Source organism: Carassius carassius, chromosome 31 (assembly GCF_963082965.1).
Source record: "Carassius carassius chromosome 31, fCarCar2.1, whole genome shotgun sequence".
NCBI lineage: Eukaryota > Metazoa > Chordata > Actinopteri > Cypriniformes > Cyprinidae > Carassius > Carassius carassius.
In genome coordinates this window covers 23,980,803-24,000,636 of record NC_081785.1, presented here as the reverse complement: position 1 = coordinate 24,000,636, position 19,834 = coordinate 23,980,803, and the positions used below count along the sequence as shown (strand labels likewise).

General features: G+C 35.1%; 1 protein-coding gene and 1 pseudogene across 1 annotated transcript; one reads left to right on the top strand and one right to left on the bottom strand.

Moving 5' to 3' along the window:
* Positions 1-7,141, top strand: part of LOC132111800 (ribokinase-like) — a 30,119-nt pseudogene extending 22,978 nt beyond the window's left edge.
* A 176-nt stretch (positions 7,142-7,317) lies between these two features.
* LOC132111801 (large ribosomal subunit protein bL33m) lies at positions 7,318-11,487 on the bottom strand. The gene is made up of 4 exons (XM_059519400.1): positions 11,379-11,487; positions 11,034-11,052; positions 10,571-10,677; positions 7,318-7,771 (listed from the first exon to the last, which is right to left on the bottom strand). The coding sequence occupies exons 1-4, from the start codon at positions 11,398-11,400 to the stop codon at positions 7,722-7,724; spliced, it is 198 nt and encodes a 65-aa protein (XP_059375383.1). The 5' UTR covers positions 11,401-11,487; the 3' UTR covers positions 7,318-7,721.
* Between the last annotated feature and the right edge of the window lie 8,347 nt (positions 11,488-19,834).

Below are 19,834 nucleotides of genomic sequence, written 5' to 3'. Positions count from 1 at the left end.
TGTGTGCTGTGAAATTCTGATAAATGCATATAATTGTGACGTTTTGTTTGTTTACACTTCTCTCGGCTTCGTGAGATAAGGGCTGTTCGCCCAGGTTTAAATTTTGTCAACTGTCTTAACCTCCATAATGGAGTGAATTGTTTTTAAGGCTATGACTGATCAAACTAATGTAGTTACATTCATTTCTTGATGTGTGGGGTTTATTTTGAAGTGATTACACCTGTACATTGTTGAACTAGTTATTTACCCTTGCTGTGTAAATCTCACGTGTGATTGTGTGCTGTTCGATATATGATCTTATTGTGACACTCTTCTTGGCCCTGGAATGTAAACCAGTAGTCATTTAATGTTGTCACTTGATTATGCATACAATTAAGTATGGTTTCTTTTTAAAATTGTCGTATAAATACATTTTGTATTTTTATAAGATTTTTGGGTATGTCTGTTACTTGTGTATACCAAGGGTAAAAGTCCTGTGTGCTACTGAGTAGATATCATTTTTACAACAACAATAACGTTACCACTCTAATATGTCTTGCAATATCTGTGCATGCAAAGGTTCTGTGCGATCCTCTTGTTCAATATTCTCTGGGTCTTATTCCGGCTCAAACTGATATGTCAATACAGGATTGATGCCATTCTTAAACTGGAGCAGACAGAGGAACTTGCTGCTTTGGCAAGGGGTTGGGCCGTATTGAAACACTGTCTAAGCTGTTAGCCAAACACAACACACTGGGACATCTAACCAATCATATCAAATTTCATTTTTTCAGAAGGCGGGCCTTCATCAAACCAGGAACTAAAATTTGTGCCATGTTGAGGAGAAAGGTATTGTAATAATGTACATTTTGTAAAAAAAATAATATGTTTTTCGAACCACCAATCATGGGAGCTTGTTCTAGTACACCCCCAAAACAACAGCATAATAAGACCCCATTTAACAAAACTTAAAAAGGTGATCAAAGCCATGTGGTGCAACCAATGTGCAGGGGAATAATAATAATAATAATAATAATAATGCTTAAGATGTATAAGATGTAAGGAAAATATGTTTTATTTTTATTTGATGGAAGGTTTTACCATATGACGTTTAAAAAATTATTAAATTGAATCTTTTCTTGTAAATGTTATAGAAGATTTTCAAACCATACTGTTTAGTCAGTTTGTTTTTCTTCTCATGTGCACCACTTTTTATGTGTAGGTTTTTTTTTACAGTGATTAAAACGTTTAAATATGCATTTTATTTTGTCTGATCTTTAACCACAACACACTTCTAACATCTCTCTCAAAACTCACACACTCACACATGTAAAGCACAGCATGTGACCCATCTCATCAGGGTATGCTGCCCCTGGCTCCCCTGCCCTTTCTGAATGACTCAGTGCTTAGCAGTGATCCACTCAGCGGGAGTCCGCCTGGCTGTGGTCTCCACGTGGCGGTTGGTCTGTTCCTGCGCACTTTGATGACCCATAAATCCTGAGTTGTTTAACTCTTTTGGATGCCTTGATCCCTCTTCCAGTAACTCTGTTTTTTCCCACTTGTTAAAAGCCAGGAGGAGGAGGGAATGGGGGCAAGTGCCAGATTTTATCTCAACGGCTAGACAGGAGCACGGCATGTTTCCATCAGCTTATTCTCAAAGAATGATGGCATATCACTTTCTAAAAATAAGCTTTTGTTGTGTTTCCGGTTATTTGGTCTGCCAGCAGCAAAAGTGTGTGGCAAGTGTTTATTTATGAGTACTATCTTAAGTCATTAAGGAACATTCAATAGGAGTTTAAAGTGTTTACAATGGTTCTCTCCGAGCATTGTTGTGTGTGTCACAAAGCCCTCTCTGCTCCTTGGCCTTAATCCAGCATTTTCTGCAGTGTCACCGAATCTCAGTATTTCATACTAAACAAACCATTGATTTCAGAGAATAGGCATGAAAATTGCCTCTGGTATTGCAAGAATTGAATGCTGTCTTTTTGTTTAAGTGGCTCAGTTTGCACCACAGCTCATACACAACTACTTAGCAACTAATGGTTTTGGACAGAAATGAGATTACAAAAATATGTCTGTTTGTAATTTTTTAAGCAAAATGCCAACTGATCAACTTGAAATACAGTGATAACCGGATGTCACATTAACCTGTTGTTGCTGAAATTACTCTCTTTTGGGTCTGTCACACTTATCTAGATGTGAAAGAGGGATATTCATTTAAACATGGATTCTGTCACTTATTTCATGGATTCTGTCTTTTTGCAACCAAAAGTCAATACGTTCGCTGAAATGAGAACAGAAACACCACGTAGACCCCATGGACAACAATTGACCTGTGAGCCCCTCACCTCAAATGCAGATGAACCAAATCAGTTACACATGGAGCAGAGCTCGGACATCTGTAGGTTTTAGCTTCTGGTCTTTAGAAGATCGTTTATATGGGGTTTATGCTTCAAAAATGGAAAAACGTTGAGAGGATAGGCAATGGAATTTATTTTATTCTATTTCCTAAACCCAAACAAAACAGAGCAAAATGTCCCAAAACATTCATCCCCAAATGAAGACAAAAACATTAGTTTTCTGGTTATCATGCTCTAATTAAGTTACAATTTTCATCTGCTCAAGCAGAACATTAATGTCATCTTGTGCTTGCAAGGTATCTCTGGCTAAAACTAGCAAACGTCAAAGTTAGTTAGTCCATACAAACCTAAATAGTGGACTGTTCTCACATCTTGTACAGTGTAGGGCAAAAACACATAAACGAAGGTCTACATTTCCTCTCTTCATATTAAACTGGTTAAATGTAAATTAATTTAATCGTACCCTGCAATACATGAACAGTGTTGATCTGGGATGTTGTTATTTGCGATCGTGGCGACCGTAACATGAGGCTTCTCCCTCAATGGCATATATCCCCCTTGAAGGGGGTTCTTCTGTGTCCAGAATTGTTCAAAAACATCTTGTGACAAGATTTTCACACTGAAAGCTGTCATTGTAAGACAGTTAGCAAATCCATTTGTTTGTCCGAGTTTGCAAAAGTAACTGAGGGGGGGCAGGTCTTACCGATAAGTCAACTGGTGTCTTGATGTAGTGTTGACGATATACTGTTTGCTGAAGAAAAAAAGACGATGCCACAATTTTATTTTCACAATCATTCGTTGGGCTGTGGATATTATGGCTTGTCAGTTCTTCAGCATGCATTTGAAGATTGAAAGAGTTCCGTGTTCACAACTGCTAGCTCATTGGTCACACCAAAGCCATGAAAGACCGCCCATCAACAGCCACTTAGAAATTCTCAACTTTTTGTTGTTCCCAGAGGTTGCAAAGAGAGTTGGGTTGATGGGACTGCCAGAATTATTTTTGTTGCTGTTTGAGCTTATGAAAATGACTGAAAAATGGTGTGTGGGTTGTTAATTTTCCCAACTTTTTACTTAGCTTCTGACTCTCTTAAAGGGATGTTATGCACAAGGAATCTCTTGTCTATTTTAAAGGGACTGCGCCGGTGTATACTCATGACCAAGGAATCCTTTCCCTTGGACACAAAAGCAGTCTCAAGTTAAAAGGATCTTTTGTTTTTACAGCTTCACATCAGCTAGGCACCTCTTCTGTGATCAAAAGCTGTGTGGTATGGCATTACATGAAAAGCACGGCAGACACTGCAAATTTGAAAGGGCAAATAAGTAAGTAGTTTTCCTCTGTGTGGCTACTCACCCATTCTATAATCATTCCTTTTTCCTCCATAAATCTTACAAAGGCCTTTATACATTTAAACCTGACCAAACCTTTCATAAGAATGTGATTCTATCTGTAGTCTATGTGTGTGTGCTCAAAGAGACCAAGTTGTCTAACCTACAGCATAGTCAGTTCAGATGGACTGTGGGTGGTCTGTGCTCTTTCATTTGTAGATCAACCCAATTCCAGAACCTTGCCTTCAAGCCAACTACGGCTTGTAGTTGTTTCAAATTGTTTCAGACAATCACAATCAGCCAAACTTCACCTCTTTGAAAAGAGCCATAGATTACCCACCACAGGGATCTTTACAGGAGAAGGTGGTGGGTATTTACCGGAAAACACTGCGTTCCTCCAACCAACATTGATGTCATCACACCAAGAGACCGTAAATGAAGCCCACAAAGATCCCACACTGAGCCCCACTAGACAGCAGCCATTCTTTTGAGGGAACATATCCTAGCAGCATATGCTGTGGTGACACAAGATGACAACTTAGACCCCCAAGTGTTTTTATAAAAGATTAGACATTTGACCATCAATAAACATTGAAGGTTGTACTGTATGTCTCTCGGAACATCAATAGGTTTTACTTCAAAAACACTTTTTAGGATACACAAACCTTTTGGAAATTCTGAAGGCTTGTGATCAGCAACAGAATAACAGTGTTTGTTATGCCGTCTTTATGTTTTTTACTTCATGCAACCCACCCACTGGTCATTCACTCAGTGACCACAGATAGACATTTCTCAGCATTAAAGTTCTGGATGACATCTTGATCACATCATCTGTGAGTCATCCACTCCTTCCATTGTTTTTGGAAACTTTTACTGTATTTAACCAGTGGACTTGTAGATGTACATTGTTGTTGTGATAAAATGTTCCAACTGTGGTGGCCATCCAGTTTTTCCATGCTTTTAATCCAATGGTCATAATCATGGACTAGCACAAAATTAGAAGTTAGTTTAGTATATAACATTGACAACTGACTTCAGTATGCATTCAGAATCAATTCTGTTAATTTCCTTGTTCACATTATTGTTCCTGTGAACACTGGTCTAAAATGTATCATATGATTGACAGAGAGCTCTATATAACATTTACCAGAATGTGTCTGGGACCATTTGGATGCTAATGGGAGGATACACTATGGTTCAGACAAATGTTGTCAGATGTCAGTTTCACTTGCGAACTCACCTGAATGATGATCGTTTTAATGAAGAACTGGAAAGTTACATTGATTTTTACATCATAGTGTTCAAGTTTGAAAAGTTTTTTTTCTTTAACTTACTTTTAACATGTTCCACTATATATATATATATATATATATATATACATTGCTACAGCCACATAATATCACCAACTGTCAGTGAAAATGTATAATTTCCACTTGCAGCAAGATATAACGTGGTTGTATTAAATTTCCGAAAAAAAAAAATTATTTGTGGAAACAAAATAGCATATTTGTTGGCAATGTAGCTGATCGTTTATGATGGTAATGTTTTAGGCCATTCTTGCAGGTTTTTAGAATGGTGTTTTTTTTGTTTTTGTTTTTTTTACACGAGTCTTAGGGTCTGTGGTTAACATTACTTTCACTTTTTGTTTAGTAAAATTATTGTTATACCTCAAAGTGTAATTTTTAAAGATGCTTTTTGACAGCAATTCCTTTTAAAAGTAGGAACTGCCACTATGACCAACTTGATGACCTATAGCAAAAAAAATCACAATTGTTGAATCTTATTGGAGTAAGAGAGGTGTGTGATAGGTTTAGCCTTCATCTGAAGAAGGTGGCCTAAAGCCTTTGCCTAAATTTTATGGGAATTTATTTTCATGACCACAACATATGTCCAATTGCAGATGTTCTTCCATTTACCCAAACACACAAAATGCATTACTTACGCCAAACTGGGCAAAAGTGGACTGTGATCATTTTGTAATGGATTCTTGTCTGTATAGTTCACTTGAATCAGTCATCAGTCAGCAGGGGAGTTTAGACAACTGCGGTCTTTTGCCTAGTGGCTATATGAAGACCGAATGGACAGTCAGCAGTGTGTAATAGAGATCAATGTTTAAGAGACAAGCCATTGAGATGAGTAATCTGGTAGACCTGTGAGAACCAGTGACAGGGCGATCTGCGGTTAGATCTGCACATCATTGCATTCTTCTGGGCTTTCCCATCATAAATTCAACACCAAACATCCCCCCTCCCTTTAGATCCCAGTCTAACCCCTGCAGGCATGGTGAAACATGCCAATGTCCTTATCAATTTCATACAAGTTGAGATAAAATAAAGGCAGCTTAGTGTGTATTATTGCTGACTTGGAAAAAAGAATGTCCCTAAATTAATAAACAAAAATCCCCTTGCTCAGTTTCTTAAAATATATACATACATATTTTTAGATTCCAATGGATTTAAATTGAATTCAGCTATTTAAAATAACGTATTACATGTCACAATATTACTGTTTTTTTTTACTATAATATGAACATATATATTTTACATTACTGTAATCGAGAGGAATGGGAGACTTCTATTATCACGTGTGTATGTGTATATATATATATATATATATATATATATATATATATATATATATATATATATATATATATATATATACTTGGTTAATTCTCTTTAAATAGATCTTTGTTTTTTATATAATTTTCATAATGAGAGTTCGAGGCTGGTTGTCAGGCTACATGAGAGTCACTCAACAATAAATATTCACTGAGTAATTACTAAGTAGGAGAGTAAGTAAAAAATGCACACACAAAAATAATGTCACACTGCATGTCTCAGCAAGTGCACAACTCACAACAGAAGACCTTCACAAAGACTTCAAGACAGGAGGTGACCCAACATCACTGACAGGAGGTCAAAGCAAACTTAAAGCATGCTTGTTGTTTCACTCTGACCCTTGACCTGTGCCCATGGCAGCAGTTACAGACTTACTCACCATGCATTGCACAACGGAAACACACAAATGACTCGGCACACAAATAGAGAATTAGGAGCAACTGGTAGTTTAATATTTATTTTAAGATGGACTCAATAAAATGTGTACATTGTGGTGTTATTTGTTTCCCATATTTCTTTTGCAATTTAAAAAACCGTTGGACCTACTGGCATTGAAAAGTATGACGACACCCCCTGCTGTCATATTTGTTTCTCTAAGTAGTGATGAAAAGTTCAGAGCTCTTTTCTGCATTGTGAGAATTAATCCAAATGCCACAAACTGAATTGAAAAAATGTCTTTTAACAGGGAGCAGGCGACAGCTTCATTGGTGCTCTGGCTTTCTACCCATTATCCCACAATGCCGCTGGCAGAGATGGCCAGGAGAGCCAACCTCGTCGCAGCCGTGTCTGTACAAACTGTCGGCACTCAAACGACTTTTCCATTTCAGAAGGATCTGCCAACTGAACCATTCTGAAGGTGACCCTTGACCTAAAAACAACACCATTAATCTGTGCACAGTGTCCATTATTTGTATAATAAACAAAACCATTTTCCTGGAGAGTTCTAGATAAAGTAATTTCCTGGCATTATTTGTAAATGAGATGATATAATGTTTAAATATCTCAGATATTGACAAAGTACAAACAGCAAGTTAGATGGGGAGTTTTTTAATGAAATCTTTTTCTATTAAACAGATTTTGCAGGCTAATTATTCCAGCAAATCCACTTCAGCCTGAAGCAATCAGTCATTGAGTAGGTGGTTCATTGCTTGCAGTAGGTCAAACTTCTAAAGAAAACAAAACAACCAAACAAATCTAACACAGTGCATATCATCCTGACAAGATGTACAGCTAATTTCTGGTCTCTTTAGACCAGTCATCCACAGCTGCAGTGATGAAAACTCTTTACTTTAAAGTAAATCTTCTTCCTTCATAGTTGATTAGTGACACTTTCAGATGTTTGCTGTTGTCCATCACACTGTGGCAGTTGTTATATTCCAGTGACACTTTAAAAAGTCAAATTTCTCAGTGTCTGTATCAAAAGAGTCTCCCATTTTTAAAGAGAACGTATCTTCCTCTTCTCAGTGAATAGAACATGTTTGTTTACTGTGGAGAGTAATGAAGAGAAAAATGTTAAAACATTAACTGAAATATGAAAGAGAAAAAAATAACTACAACAACAAAAAAAAACATTACAAACCATTAATAAAACCATCTATTTTAAAGACCCCCCAAAACAGTAAAAAAAACCTTTATACTTTGTCTTGACTTGTGTTTTGAAGTTTGAGCACAACGTATCGAAGGTCTATTTTGTCATCGTTTAAAAATACACAACCTCAGTGGTATCCAATCTTGTGCCCACAGAACACTTGAGAGAAAGAAATTATTTATAAAGTGCATTTTTATAAAGTCCATTTGCAAGGTGGTCATAGGTTAATAATAATTAATAATATATTAATTAAATGTGTAACAATATTTTAACATACTTACCAAATTCTCTTTCTGATTTTTTAAAAGGAAAATTACAATATAGCAATTATTTAGCCTAATGACAGTCTCAGGAAAAAATAGTGCAAGGAAATAAGTGTATGGAAATCTATTTAGGTGACACTTTACAATAGGTCTCATTGGTTTACATTAGTTAATATCAGTTAACATGAACTAACAATAATGAATACTTATACAGCATTTATTAATATTATTCAATGTTAATTTCAATAGTTACTAATACTTTTTAAAAGTTAAGTTGTATCTGTTAACATTAATTAACACAAACAATTGGGAAGTCGTGGCTAAGTGGTTAGAGAGTTTGACTCCTAACTCTAGGGTTGTGGGTTCGAGTCTCGGGCCGGCAATACCACGACTGAGGTGCCCTTGAGCAAGGCACCGAACCCCCAACTGCTCCCCGGGCGCCGCAGCATAAATGGCTGCCCACTGCTCCGGGTGTGTGTGTGTTCACTGCTGTGTGTGTGTGCACTTTGGATGGGTAAAATGTTCAAATTCTGAGTATGGGTCTTGGCTGTATGTCATGTCACTCACTCAATTAGACTTTTATTAACATTAAGTCTTACCAAAATTACAATTGTTTGTGTTAGACATAGTGCACTATGTAATGTTAACAGACTTAACAGTATTGATTGTACAAATATATTACTAAATGATGAGTAATAAGTAATAAGAGTAATAAGTCATGTAATTTTAGAATATTAATTCTGGGTTATGTTAAGTAATGTAGCTAACTAATGTAACAAATTAAACCTAATGTAAAGTGTTACCAATATTTATTTATAAGTATTTCTTGTGATGGACATGCTCTCTGGGGATTTAAAGCAATATTATCTGTAAATCGACTGAAGATTGATAATTATTTCACATATTGGTGTATGCACACATTTTAATTAAAAGGTTTCCGTTTTCTTTTAATGAACAGGTTTCTAGTTTGTTTGTCTTAACATTAACAGTGGGTAGAAACAGCAAGCTGTCGAAGTAATACAAGTGAATGTTTCTTTGTAATAGAAACTGATGTAAATGTATTTGTACAATTAAGTAGGGATGGCAACCGATAACCGGTTCTTACCGGTTTTGTTCTTTGAAAAGAACCGAAACCGTGAGCAATTTCTAAGTTTCGGTTCCGAAAACGGTTCTGGTGCAACACGTGACCAAGCGCTGTGAGCAGCCTTGCGCCGGTGTTCTGAATAATCAGCGTTTCCTGTAAAGGATGTCACGAACCGAATAACAGAAACGCCTCCCTGCCTCTTTAATCACTGAACACATTGTTTCCCACGACTGTATGTGCACTCGCTCCTTTGATAACTGCACATCGTTTGGTCTGACTGTACATCTAACAGCAGCGCGCTGCACCTGCCGCGACTAAATTACATTATATTTGTCCCATATTGTGATTAATATACATACTGGTTTCAACTTGGACCACTAAATAAATAGACTGCTATTGTTATGCAAGTATGGGGTTAGATTATTTAGTGTACAGGTCATTTCAAGAGTGATAAACAAAGTGATAGAAAATATTTATTTTTATGCATTTGAAATGTTTAAAAATGTGGAAACCACTCATTGCATCACACCATTTCCTGACTGCATTATTATTTGTAAAATAGGGACTTTATGGAGAGTGTGTATACATGTTTAGAGGTTTAACCGTTTATATTTCATTAAGGGAAATTAACAAGTGTCTCAGCCCTCAAGGGACTATTTGGCCAACAAGCTTATTCCTGCTTGAAAAGCAAAATGATAGTGTAAAAAACATCAACTTTGAAAAACATGCTGATTGATGGACTAGCATTACTCAACATTACTTACTACCTTGCAGCAACGCTACATTCAGTGAAGGTAAAATAGTAAAAAAAAAAACATAATAATAGTTCATTTAAATGGAACCAGAAGCCGAACCGGAAAATTTCTAAAAATACCCAACCCTACTTATGAAGAGCTGTACACTTTAATATATGTTGCATTTTGACATTGCCAACCTTTAAATTAAGTTGACAGTAAGTTATAAACAGTATTGAGCATTGAGTAGTTGAGTATTGTGCATTTTTCCTTACCACTATTTCTTAATAATTGTTTAATGATTTTAATGGAACCGGAAACGGAACCGGAACCGTTGGGTGGAACCGGAACCGGAAAATTCCCAACGATTCCCAACCCTACAATTAAGTGTAAAATGACTATATCTCACACACAGTCTAAAGAGGTGGTTTACATGAATATATAGAACTGCCTTTATACTGTGTTTGTGTAATGTATAATTCAGTGTTTGCCATTTTACTTACAAAGACATAAAACACATTATCTAATTTTGATCCACTTAGTTTGGCTTCTTTTGATGAAAACAGAATCTATATAGTAAAAGTAAACATGAACTAAATGGATTGTACACCTCACCTATAGGGTCATGCTTTCGCAAAACCAGTTTGTCCCTCAATCGGCCCCTCTTCGTGTTAAAACAATAACCTGTGCCAGCTGCACTCACCATCTGAACCAGCAATGTCCTGAAACACAAGAAGCCAGAGTCAGTACAAGTATAAAGCACTGACTTCCATGTGTCTGTCATAAAACAAGACATTAAACCAAGCAACAGAAACTATTATTAAATCAAGTGTTTATCCAGACCTACCAAAATTAACTGCTATCAAAGTTCATAAAACAAATCAAAGTTAACAACTGTATGTTCCAAAACAAAACAGCAATATTTGACAATGAAATGCATTATTCTGAATGATCTCTGTTTGACATTTCATAAACTAATCATAAGAGCCATTGGCAGCAGAGCATACTAAATATTTGTACAGGATAGTTTAAATTTTATATATGTAAACAAGCTCAGTGAAGATGTGGCAATACTCACTTAGATTTGCTCTTGGCAACTATTGAGAAATAATTAAAGAGAAAAAAAGTAATTAGCACATCTAATAACAAGTGTATCGTAAGGACGTTTATATAAACAGATAAACACCAGTAACATCTACAACAAATCTTGGTGGTATATAATTAAGCATATCTGAATTTCGGCATTTTATGAATATACAAATATTATGCATTTACACGTGAACCTACTGGTTATTAGCCGCTAACTCAATGCATCTGTTCTGCCGTCTACACGTTTTGCCCACAGCTATGCTGACAAAGAAGTGTTGTAAATATTTTTAGTTTCATATTGTAACTAGATCTTTTTTATTATAGGTGTACTCACGGTTTACTGTAGTGAGAAACATTCTTATTCTTCAGTTAAGTTATTACAGTTAAGAAAAAAACGCTCCGAAATGTCACATTGAGCTAATCTGATTTTAAATTTCCGGGTGAAGCTCCAGTGCTTCCGGTGTCATCTGCGTCATCGGGACTTTGATGGAACTCGAGTTAAGTAATTTCGCCTATTCTCTTGTCCAGTGATAAAAATATTCTGGCAAGATGTCATGAATTGGCTGGAAACAAAAATGGAGAGAGTTACACAGTTAAAGTTAGAGCAGATTCTTTTTGGTAATGAAAACCTTCTAAAGGAACTTTTTAGAATGTACAATATCATAACAATGATGGGTAAATACCATATTAATAAATGTAAATGGCAAAACAAATCCATCCCTAATGGTGTTTAAAATTGAACTGAGGTAATACTTTGCTTCTTTGAAACTTCTGAAAGGCTGCAGTGATAACATTTACTCACTATGTGAAGATGTCTCAAAATACTTGTCATTATAACTTAAGCTTCCATGTAACTTTAGTTTAAGAATATATGTTGACTGAGGACAATATATGTATGTAAACAATTTTGTCATGCCTTATGGACTGAAGTGCCTTTGCTTAATTTATTTTATTTTACATTTATTTGTATTTATTTTCTTTATCGAAATTTGTTTCATTTAATTGTGTTTATATATGTCTTGCCCATAAGTGTCCCAATGAGAGATTTTGTAAATCGTGTTTTGTAAATAAGTGTGTTCAACAATAATAATAATAAAAAAGTTATTTCGCCTATGGTTTAGCGTGGTTCTACATGTTATTTGTCTTTAACATGTAGATATTGAAAGTGGATATGTGAACATGAAAAGCTTAAAAAAGAAAGAAAGAAAGAAAATGAATGAATGAATGAATTAGGCTGACAGTTAAAATACTTAAAATAAATAATAATAAAGTTGATTATTATTATTATTTTTTTACTACTTTCAAGTTGTTTACTCAGAAAGGGATGAATAGGATGTGAACCACTTCTGCAAAAAAATAAAAATAAAATAATAATAATAATTGTCTGTAAGTTAAATATTAAGGTCAGTCTATTACTGATATAGAAAAGGGGAAAATGTAGTTGTTAAAGACTTGTGAAGTCTGTAATTTAGGCCTATTTTAGATAATAGCTTTTTGTTTGTTTGTTTGCTTGCTTTTTAATAAGCGGTTCTCAACTGGTAGGTCATGACCCTAGAGCCTGCAGTTCTTATATGAAGATTTTTATTATTTTTTTATTTTTTTTAAGTCCAGAAATCCAATTATTAAAATTTAACTTACTATACAGTTTGGATTGCGAAATAAATCGTCTTAAATAATAATAATAATAATAAAAATATATTTATTGTTCATGTCAAATTATAGATTATAGCAGAATATCTTTAGGTAGATTATATTTATTTATTTTTATATTTTTTGTTTAGATTTTGGTTCACTTTTGTATGACAAATATTTCCTGTTTTGCTAGGTCAAGCATATGAATATACCTCTAAATGATCTAGTAGAGCATGAGATCATTGTCATATGTTCAATTTCCTGGGAGCGCATACTGAAAAAAAGTATGCCTTCTATGCACTGTAAAAGATGACAACTATAACAATAACAGCACACAGGACACTGACAGCCAATCAGAATTCACCCGACCATAAAAAGCTCTAGCATTTAAAGCGGTAGACAATATAACTGCAGCATGCTTATAATAAACAGAACAATATCATCCATCGGTTTTGTAATCAGAACATATTACATTCACCATGTTGTCATTATCACATTACCTACCAACGTCAGTTGTGTAGCTTCACTGCCATGCATAAATCCTCTCCTGTGACCTTGTGTGGGATAGTAAATATTCAATGTACAACACATTTCAGAATCTTGCCAGTAATATTATGTCATCTTGGTATTTATTTATTTTTTATTTTTTTTGTCTACTTTTTTATGAGTAATGTGAATTCAGACATACTATTTTTGTCACATACTCTTTTTTTGACTACTATATAGTAGGGAAGTTTGCAATTTTGGATGCGGCCTATGGCATTTTAAAATATACAAATATACAGTACTAAAAGAAGTAGCTTAGTACTAAAAGAACTAAAACTGAAAATTAAATGAAATATATATAGTTGACAATGACAAATATATAAATGTACACTGTAAAAAAGTACACTGTTTAATTTACATGCAGCACATTGCAACAATACAAAGATGGTTGCAAATTGGCAAAATTATCTTTCGAAGTCTGCCAAATGAGTTGTTTTATTTGAAAATAACATTTTAAATTATATTCTTTGGAGTAACTGTATTTTTTGGAGTCTGAGCTGCTCCAGGCCCTGGGGAGAGGAGGCCCACATATACAGAATTTTAGTGGCAGTCCTGTTCTGTACACATTTGGAATGATAATTTGGAGCATTCAGTCTTGAAATTAAATGCTTTTGTCAGTCCCACAACACCACAGTGTGTACGTGACCTTAATTGCGTGCTGTCCTTGCAGACCAGCAGCTCATATTCAAGATTTACTAATGTGGGAGGCAGCTTCTATAGAAAGAGTGATGACTGGTAGAGGGGAAATGATACTGCCAAAAGGAAGACAGGGTTCAGGAAATTAATTGTTGGATGGGCCACACTGCTACCAGCTGGCAGGATGTGTGTGAAATTGCCTGCGTCATTAGTTGAGGGTTCTGTGGAGAGACCTTACAGTGGCAGAAGAAGCATTTCATTCAGCCTGCTAAAATAGCTCACGTCTTCCCAGATTTTATTAACGAAACCACCCTGCTTACTGTCACTGACACAAGAAGCATGTCATCACTACATACTGCAATAGACACATGTGCAAGAGAGAAGGTGCCAAATCTGATCTGCCAACAGATTATTTTGAAATGCTGAATATTCCAAAATTACGAAATAGACAAAGACATTTAGATTTTCTTAAACATTTATCTCTTTTTCTGAACCCTAAGTTCAAATTAAGTTTCATGTTAAATTTGCATACATTTTGTGATTATATATTATATTTAACTCAATAAAGCCTACTGTATCACATTTGATCGTTTTAAAGGCATCTCAAATATCAACATAATAAAAACTTTGATGAAAAACATGTTTTACACAATCTACAAAATGCGATCTGTTGTCTGACGGTTTATACTTTTTATCAAGTAAAATGCCTTTTAGTATATTTCTAAAAACATCTTCCTTCAGGTTGTGGTGCATGTGTCTTTTTGCTGTGAGGTCTTTAATGATTTTCATATAGAATAACTTTTATATTGTTTGTTATAATTGTGTTAGTTATAGTGTATATTGTTAGTTATAATAAACATGAGAATATTTTTTTATATTGCTGTTTATTTTTCAAGATTTGGGCGGATGCAGCTTAATTATCCATCTTATTTTTATGTTTTTATTTTATTTTATTATAATTTATTACTATTATTATTTTTCTTTTTAGAAAAACCATGCTAAAATGTCATTATCAAATATTTTATATAATGCTTTTAAGGAATGTTTATTTGTTAATTATTGTGAAAATAACTGGTCAGAGAGTCTTGAAGACTCAAATCACATTCTGTCCCTGCTTGTTTGACTGAGTGAGCTGTGATGTCATACAGATGTGCATCAGGTTGCCATGGCGATGGCAATTCAGAAAACCAGATGATGTTGTACCCTCTCAATGATACCTCCGTATGGAACAGGTGTCTGAATAAGAACAAAAGCATTTCATGAAATAATTTTTATTTCAGAAAGCATTGCCTTCAGCTTACAGATGTCTATAATTAGTTAGGCCTGATAAAAAAAAATATAGATTTCCCCAGGCTGCAGGTAAGAAAATACACCGAAATGTGTTATTTTACATCCAAGTGAACTCATTAAGTTACAATAAAATTTTACTCCAAAAGTACCCTAAATACACAGGAGGTATTACTTTCTAATCAGTTGCAAAAATAAATAAATACGTACTAATAATAAGTACAAAAATAAATAAATCTTCCTCTCGCATTACCACTCATTAATGCATTAGTACAGAAGTGTCAAATGCCTCAATCGCAGTCTGTGTGGATTTTGTTCTCATCAATGGATGCCTCTCCCATCTGTGTTCCACTTTCGGAAGCCTCTCTCCTTTCCGTGACGCAAGCGGGAGTGGGAGTGGACTGCCTCCTGTTCCCACCGAGGGGAGAGTAGGCTGCTGACATCTGCCATGAGGAGAAAGAGGAGGCAGAGAGAAAAGATGAATGAATAAAAGGAACAGGGAGGGTAAAATAAGATCAGTCCACTTACAGTACGGCTGGAAACCTACTGTGAAACCACGGCACTGCTGAAAAATGAAAAATGTTAATGGTCTGTTGAAAATGATCAGAAGTTGGTGGAAATACAGCGGCTGCTGGTAATAAAGTGAAGCTGAGTCACTTCAAATGATAATTGTTGCATATCCTTCTTTCTTTTCAAAGTTTCAAAGAAGCAAAAGAAGATATTTCGAAGAATTTCTGAAAATTAACAGTTGCTGGTAGCCATTTACTTCCATAGTAATTATATATATATATATATATATATATATACACACACTATGGAAGTCAATGGATACCAGCAACTGTTTTGTTGCCAAGATTCTTGTGTTCAACAGAAGAAAGAAAATAGGTTTGGAGGGTAAGTAAATGATGACATACTTTTAATTGCTGGGTAAACTATCCCAAAAAACATTTGCTAATTCCTGTTCATGTGTCATACTGAATACCTTTTGTCTCCACTCCATCCATCCATCACCTAGCAACAGATGCCAAGGTTACGCAGGACGTAGCACCCCAAACAAATCCGTGCCTTTACTAACACAGCCGTGGATTAGTCACTGGAACACTTCTGATTGGATTGTTTCCACTCTCCATGTCTCATATGCATTACTTCCCTCGAAGAAAGACTTATAGACGTTCAAATCATTTACATGCAGTTCACTAAAGTGTTTGATACTCTTCTTTAATTTCATACAGTATGCCATTAAAATGGATGGTACAGAATAGAAAAACAGATGGTACAGAATCAAGCTAACAAAGAATATGCTAAAATTTTCTTTACAAAATACTAAAAAATAAATAAAAGTTAAATACAAAAGTGGGCTACTACTTGTAATATGTAAGTTATTAAGTGTGTTGGTTGTGCTTGCTTAGGAACTCTTTTAATGTCAGGTACTGGAACAAAGTATTAAACAAAGATGTGAAACTCAGACTGCAAGTTTGTGCTAAAGATGAAAATGATACCTCAAATCATGCAACTTGCTGCAAAGTGCTCTGCGACTTGTAAAAGCAATTGGACCTCTGATTATCATCAGATGGACAATAAAATGAGCAAAAGTATCTTAAAGAATGCTGCAGAGATGACATGTCTGTAAGTTAAAGCCCGGAAATGAGTTTTTAGCACTGGTTCCATCCAAGTCAATGAATTTTTTTATTAAATGCCTGAAATAATGTATGTGGTTAACACAAGCTCAAGATATTTTACTTTTATTCTATGAATAAAATACATCAGTTATACCCCCTTGTGATTTTAAAACTTTTACTTGTCTTGAAAAAGTGGTAAATGGGGCTAAAGAGGTTGTAAAAAGACATTTAGTGCAAAAAATCTGTACACAAACTATCTACTCTGGATAATAGTTTAATAATTGGTTAAATAATACAGCATATAATATTTAACCACTATGAAAGACTTGTTTTTGCTCTGAGTTTATTGGAACAATCCAAAGTTTCACTCTGAATCATTTTAGAAACTTGAAACTTTTATTAGAAGGTCAATTTAAAGTCATCCAAAAAATATCTCCATTTTCCAAACAGCTTCCCGTTTGCAAAACAGGCGTGCACTTAGACACCACAACTGCACATCATTTTTAACCACTAAAGTAGCATTGCTTATTTTTTTATATGCTGATATGCACACCCACACATTCTCCAAGAGGATATGGTCATTTCAAGTCATCAGCAATGTCGTCACGATGTAACACAATTTTACAGAAGTCATACAACCAGTACAGTATATCACATCATGACAACATCTGCATGTGCAAGTCGTGATTTGTGCTATTAATATCCCTGACTTTTGACTTTGGTGTTAAAATGGAAAGAGTTACCTAATGTTTTGATGTCTTTGAATCACATGCCATTCCATATGACAGTGCGTTCAAAGTTAATGTATCAGTGGCTTTTCATTAGATTTTTATTTTATTTTTATTCACACATCATCATGAACAATGATGGCCCAAAATATCAGTTTTAGGTGGCTCATCTCTGCTTAAAATTCACACATTTGCATGTGTTATTTAGAAAAGAAACATAGATAGGTGTTATGAAGTACTTGATAGAGAAATGCTTCCTTTGTTCTCTAAAGATCTCTCCAGGACCAGCATTTTTAGCCGTGGTGGTTTTATGTAAGTATGTCCTTTTTTAGAGTGCTTGAGGAAGAAAATAGCCATCTGGCATTCTAAAAGCGGACTGTTGGACGCACAATGCCCACGCTTTCCGCCAGTGGGTCAGTGGGTGAGAGAGGGAGGCAGACCACAGGGGAGGAAGAGATGGGCTTAACTGGTCCAGAGAGCGGTGGGCGGTGTGGGCTGTGTGCACCTGCAAAGTCAATGCTGTTCAGGACAAGTAGGCTGAGAGCGTTTGTGTACTGCAACAAGGGTGTGAAGGTCACAACGCTTCACATGCCACATGTTTGTTTGAGATGTGTTATATATATATATATATAACTTATTATTTACATCATACATACATGCATAGCTTCTTGCTGGAGCTCTTCATCAGTGGTCGCTCATACAGCGCCCTCTATTGACAAATAGCGGAACTGAGATGATTCAAATGAAAATATTTTATTTTAATTTTTTTTTTTTATTTGGAGAAAGTTTAACACCATGTTAATAGACTAGCTACAGACCCTTGTTCAAAAGCACAAGTCAACTAGAATTATTCCTCACTTAAGAATAATGGTAGTATGGAATATGTTCCAATATCCAAATTCCAGGTCTGCACTCATGAAGAGCGTCAAATACAAAAACTGAAAATTGTAAATTCTAATCTAATTTCACATTTCCTGGCTTCAAACTGCTTCATAGGAATCATCAACAGTCCTTCTGACTAATAACATGACAAAAAGCCACGTGCAACGAACGCATTCATTTTTTTAAAAGACAGTGCTCTCTAGTGTTCATATTGTGCTCCTACATTTTCTTCTTAATGTGGCAATCGTACTGACACGAGTATAGAAGCCCATAACATAACATAACATAACATAACATAACATAACATAACATAACATAACATAACATAACATAACATAACATAACATAACATAACATAACATAAATAAAAAACAAAAGCTAACCAATGACAAAAAACACAAGAAGTGTAAAAAAAGAAGAATAAAAAAAAGAACTCAATGTCAGTGTTTTTGTTGATGTGTTTGCCTTGAAGATATGTCATATAGCATTTCATAACAGCAAAAGTACACTTCAGGCAAAATATAATATTTACAAAAGTAGACTATAACAAAATGTAACTATGGAGACAAGAGCAATGAACTACTACTACTATTTATTATTGTTGTTATTATTATCTTTACTGTTATTTACTTTAATTTATTTTATATTTTCAAAAGTACTTTACCTTATTGCACGCGCACACACACACACACACACACACACACACACACACACACACACACACACACACACACACACACACAAACTATAATAATACGCCCTACTAGTTATGACATACGATTTTCTTTCTTTTTTTGTCTATTTAAATTACACTAAATCTGTTTTAACGTTAGAAATAATTTGGCTTCTAACAACACATTAGAATCGCTTCATATCAAGAAAATTATTCTTACAAATTTTGTACAGTACAATGCACAATTATAGAATATATAATTGTATAAGAATATAGAAAAAATAATATAAAATATCACTTAAAATAAAATATCCACAAAATATTTAAAATGAGCCTATAGATTAGGAGGGCTCTACCTGCGCCTAAGAAACATGTCACACTCTCTGCAGAGCAAAAGTGGGCGTTTATCACCTTGTGGGTGTTTTCAAATTGCTGGGTGTTTCTGAATCATGCAATCAAAATGATCCCCCTTACCCAACCCCACCCCTAAACCTAACGTCACTATGACGTCAGCCAACCAGGTATCATGGTGTAAAACACCCTGATCTGGTAACTCCCATTACTTTCGTGCAGAGACCTATACTTGCCAGACTCTGCAAAAATTCTTCATACCCCTTTAAGATGTTACTGTCCCGCCTCCTGTTAGAACGCAATGGCATCATCGGTTTAAGCAACCAATGGGAAACCACGACGAGCATGAGCTAGAGAGAGTAGTATGTGTAAAGCGCATACGGATGTGTGTATGTGTATGTGTGAGTGTGTGCGTGTATGGGTGAGATTCTATAGA